Source organism: Mya arenaria, chromosome 7, assembly GCF_026914265.1.
Source record: "Mya arenaria isolate MELC-2E11 chromosome 7, ASM2691426v1".
In the NCBI taxonomy this organism is placed as follows: Eukaryota; Metazoa; Mollusca; class Bivalvia; order Myida; family Myidae; genus Mya; species Mya arenaria.
Window position 1 is genome coordinate 8,408,017 of NC_069128.1, and position 4,948 is coordinate 8,412,964.

The window sequence follows — 4,948 nt, forward strand, 5'->3', positions numbered from 1 at the left end:
GCGACATTAAAAAGCGTGTTTTGATTAAATAGTTTACGGTATTGGTATATTGATCGAAAGCACGTGTTTCATCAGTATTGCTTGCTATATTTCAGTGTATATTTATACTGTCGGGTGAATTAAAGGCGTTTTGGCTAGTTCCAAACTAGTTTCAGTTTTTCGATGAATGACATCGCGTTTTTAAAAGGTCTGTTTTATTTTTTACATGACATCATCAAAAACGAACCAGCAGGGTGCTTCGAAAACAATAGTATAAATAGATCTAACGACTTGGCTTGTCTCTTGTTCTCCATCTTATAATATCCGCGCATGCGCAATTTTGATGGTTTAATGGCCACTAGGTGACCTTCAACGAGATGCTATTTACCCTTTTATTTCAGTCTTGGGTATTGGCACAGCGATAATTATAAATAAAAAAAAACTTAAACCAATATTGTTGGCAGGTGCCTCTAATCTCGTCTTGAAAAACGTTGAAATCGTCCGGCGGAAATACGGGAAAATCTACGTTAAGCAAATCATCGGAGGATTGTCTTTTTTGTTTAACGCAAACGTTCCCGCGCTTGTCTCTCTCGTACGTTGCGGGCGGGTGATACAAGTCGAGAAATATTTGGATACTATGTCCGAGTTTGATAAACACAAGGATTAAGTTCTTATGGTCTCAAAACCTCGTTAAGTATGGCATGCGCGAAAGATTGCTAACTAGATCAGGGACGTACTGTAGTTCATTCCAAAACAAGGCTTATCTCGAAAGACGCCATATATGTGAAACAAAATTCAGAACAAAACTGAGAACATTCCATCTATATAATGTCGCGGAAAATACGAAATTATCATCACACCAATTTCACACCGAACAGCAAGGAACAAAATAATAATTATGTGGACGTCAATTATTGTAAGCGCTACCTTGGTAGCTCAAGGTAAGTTAGCCTTCAAATATTATTAAGATGAAATTTCAAATGTTTGCTTCGAGTTGATTTACGTGTTGTTTAGCTTAGACTGAATTTAGTTTACAAAGGCTGCGCAGAAAGCTTTTGCATTTTATGCTAAGTCACTCTCGTTGGAATGATGATGCGCGAGTGGATGGTCATGTGCTGCGGTGTACCCGGATAAGACCTACTTGTTCGACTAACCAAACTCACATAGCCAGGACAGGATGTCAAAGACGGGTCGCCATAGTGTTATTCTATTGCGCTAGCTGCTGCGCTAGTCGGATAACCTGTAGAACAGCATTCTAATCCAGTGACAATGATCAAAATAGTTCTTTGGAACACTCTTAAATCAAGTATTTGTAACATTGAACTATTGATACAATGCATACTTACAGTGTTAATTTTTAAGCAATTGTAAGTATTTCTCTACAAATACGTCGTAAAAGAAGTTGCAAGGGTTTCCTTTTTTAGAAAATATATAAAAACACAAAGATTTACTAATGAAAGAGTTATCGTGGAGTGTTCGAGTATGGGGCGAAACTTTGTAAAGCGGTATTAGATAGTCCATTGACAGCTGGGAACTGTACATTTTTATACCTTGACATAGGTCAATATATGAAATGTCGAGAAAGGGTAACGAAAGGGCTGGACAAATGTGCTTCCTGCATTTGCGCCCAATATTTATAAGACAAACGACCAATATATAGGTTTACCATTATGTTTGTATGCCTGGTAACCCCATATAAGTTTGGTAACATTTAAAAAATATGCCTGCTCACTTCTTATGTGAACAACAAATAATCACAAGTACATTATACATACAATTTTTACAGTCGTTTTTCCAAACTAAATATAACGTTAAATAATCTGTGTTTGAAGACAATATGTATATTCGGACAAATGTTTACAGTTTAAATTTCTGCTTGCAAGACCCTTTTAATAGATACCAAAATAATATGGGTCACCAAATTTATACTGAGCATCCAGAATTCATGCATAAGTGGGTTGGATTTCTAAATACTAGTTTGAGTATAACAATTTGTTATATCATTTTGTAGTTTTCTGCGCCTGTACCGATGGTTGGACTTCCCATGGTTCAAGTTGTTATAAATTTGCAACGGACATAGAAACCTGGTCATCAGCTAGGGTAACCCAAACTATCATTTAAATTGAACACTTGAAAATAGTAAGCTGCTCGGGCTTTAATCAAACAATACTTTACAATGCACATATAAAACTCAGCATCTGCTAGGGTAGGTTAAATGCACCATTGGCAATGAACTAAAACAAGTAAATCAAACAATCATTTGCAATGGACGTATAACACTTTAAAGAAAGATACTGCGTATATGATTGTTATATTGCATAGGTTTTAACTGCTGTCAATTCCAAACACCATCAATTCTTGCTGCAATAAATGTTTGTAGAACAATATCTGATATTTAATTCTACATCATTCCTACACAGCTGTTCTGCAAGTGGCACTTGAGCGACCTGATTGTTATAGAGACAGAGAGTGAACAGCGCTGGTTCCATAAGCAAGCATTAACATTCAACCGTAAGTAACATACAGACATACATACAGCAGATAAAGTCTTTTTGATCACAATAACATATTTTGTGACGACAAATATCCAAAAATCATATAAGTTATAAAATTGTATGTCCTCTTAATGCTATTTGTTTAAATCTATTTTCTTTTTTCAACCATTTAAATATAATTCTTCCTAAACGTTAAGAAGACCTAAACAAGTGTCAAATATGAAATCAAATGCTTCTTAAGCTCGCTATCAAACACCATAAGCATGCACGCACGGAAATACGGACATAACATGTAATAAACCTTAGCTTTGTTTCTTACCTTTAATCCCACTGTTGCACTGTAACAATCCCTTATACAATTATTTTCCGGCATTGTGCCTATCCATTCAAGGTTTTAAGTATTCATACACTGTGCCAATCTGTTCAATACGTTCATTTTTTCAGATACTGTGATTCTCGTTTCTTTTATGACAATTTCGACACCCTTCTAAACCTGTTCCCTTTCAGTCACTCTGATGATCTTTGGAATATGTTCCTATTTCATCATTGAAACGAGTTTTAAGTATGTTACACTGTTGCGATCTTGTAAACATGTTCCCCTGTTTCATTACTGCTGCTATCTTTAATAAATGCTCTCCTGTTTCAGAAACTGTGGCAATCTATTATACATATTCCACCTATTGTATACACTTTTGCGTTCTCCCCCTGTTTCAGACACGGATGTTGATGAAGGATTTTGGCTCGGCGGAACTAACTGGGAACAAGATGCGCATTGGGTAAATATGACATCCGTTACAATAAGTTAGTCTTGTTATCGTGATTCATGCCCCGTGGTCAATTTTATCATAAGGTAAAACAATATTTGGAATGCGGTTGGACATTTAAATTTTGCTTAAGAATTGTCAGTCTGCGAGACTTAAGGGCCCATCAGCATATACATTTTGAAATGAATGTGTTTTTATCAAACATATGAGCAAATACTAATTAATGTGTAATTTACACCGTAGATCTGGGAGAGCACTGGTGCCGAGTTGACCTACCAGACATGGGGCGCCCAGCAGCCAAACAACCAAAACGGGACTGAGCACTGTCTTTCGGCCGTCAAGTACTTCGACTACGCATGGAACGATGCGCCTTGCGATAGACAAATACAATATGTGTGCGAAAAGAGGTACTGTATAATTAAAATCCAATATTCATTGCATGATGGATTTCAAAAGTTGATTAAATTCACATTAATTAAGTATTTGACTGAACGCTTATGAATTTCATTTGGTTTTGTTGTCAAGTCTTCAAAGTATATTCTTCTTTGGATGTGAGTGGTATAAGTGAGTTCGATCCCAAACATGGAACGTTGAATGGACATAATGTGGGTTCAAAACACTCTATAGTTATTTTCAAACTTAAGTTTTAATTATAAGTATAAGTTTAAGTATAAACTTACAAATACAATAGTGCAAGATGATTAAACAATATGTGTGCTTTAATAACTGAAAAAGCAACAATACGGCAGAACAGCAATTAAAGGATGCCAATAGGGCAATACAGTATTGGTATTAGTACATATGTCAGATATAAGCAACCATTGTTGGAATATTTATGATATTATCATAAAACGCATTTTTCTTTTTCAGCAGTACCTCTGGCGGCGGCATACTTGGTTGACATTTTGTATGAGTGTTTTATAAGTAAATAAATTTATTTAAACGTATATCCTTGTTGAGTTTATACTTGGTATTTGCTTTGTCTTTCTTATCTTTTAACGTATAGAGCACAATATCGGACAATTTGAATAATCACTTCTATCAAAGACGAGTGTTAAAGTGTTTAAGTAGATCAGACTACAGTGAAAGGGAAACTACGAAGTATAGGACAATGACTTGTATGATGATGATGATGATGATGATGATGATGATGATGATGATGATGAGAATGATGATGATGATTATGTTGTTGATGATGATGATGATGATGATGATGATGATGATGATAATGGAGATGTTGACGATGATGATAATGATGATTATGATGGTGATTTGCATGAGTTTGATATTAATATTTGCTTAACTTAAAATGAAGAAAGAAGAGTCAATCTTTAGTACAATATTATATGTTTAGCAGCAACTAGGCCAGGATTCGGCGCATTTTGAACATGCATCACTCATTCAGTGACCCAAAATGAATAGGCTCCAAATATTACTTTGCGATTGGTGACCTCCTTATAAAATATTTTTGATAGTTTAAGTACGCATTGAAGCATCTAATGTATGTTTTACAACATTGGCTTGAAATTACTTTCACTTAAACAATTTTAAATGGGTCACACGTCCGGTGCACCTCCTAGAACAGCCAATTGTTACATCTTACTTCTTTCCACTGATATAATTGTATCATTGTTAATCTTTATTTGGTATTATTCATGTCAAAATTGAGTATATGATTTAGGCCTAAGAGAGGAAAACATTGCAGGTATG

General features: G+C 35.2%; 1 protein-coding gene across 2 annotated transcripts; it reads left to right on the forward strand.

Annotated features, from left to right (window-relative positions):
• The first annotated feature begins 842 nt into the window (after nt 1-842).
• Nucleotides 843-4,185, forward strand: LOC128240050 (perlucin-like). 2 transcript variants are annotated; one of them, XM_052956535.1, is made up of 6 exons: nt 843-920; nt 1,991-2,079; nt 2,400-2,490; nt 3,189-3,250; nt 3,482-3,645; nt 4,109-4,185. In XM_052956535.1, exons 1-6 carry the CDS (start codon nt 878-880, stop codon nt 4,137-4,139), a joined length of 480 nt encoding a protein of 159 aa, XP_052812495.1. In that variant the 5' UTR covers nt 843-877; the 3' UTR covers nt 4,140-4,185. The 2 variants fall into 2 exon arrangements, with proteins under 2 accessions (XP_052812495.1, XP_052812497.1); XM_052956537.1 differs by having other exon boundaries at nt 4,112-4,185.
• Nucleotides 4,186-4,948: the final 763 nt, after the last annotated feature.

What these genes read in the sequence shown, in the direction of transcription:
- LOC128240050 (XM_052956535.1), top strand. Translation starts at nt 878, where the DNA reads ATGTGGACGTCAATTATTGTAAGCGCTACCTTGGTAGCTCAAG. An exon ending in GCAAGCATTAACATTCAACC is followed by an intron (nt 2,491 to 3,188) that starts GTAAGTAACATA and finishes CCCCTGTTTCAG; the next exon opens with ACACGGATGTTGATGAAGGA. An exon ending in GGGAACAAGATGCGCATTGG is followed by an intron (nt 3,251 to 3,481) that starts GTAAATATGACA and finishes TTTACACCGTAG; the next exon opens with ATCTGGGAGAGCACTGGTGC.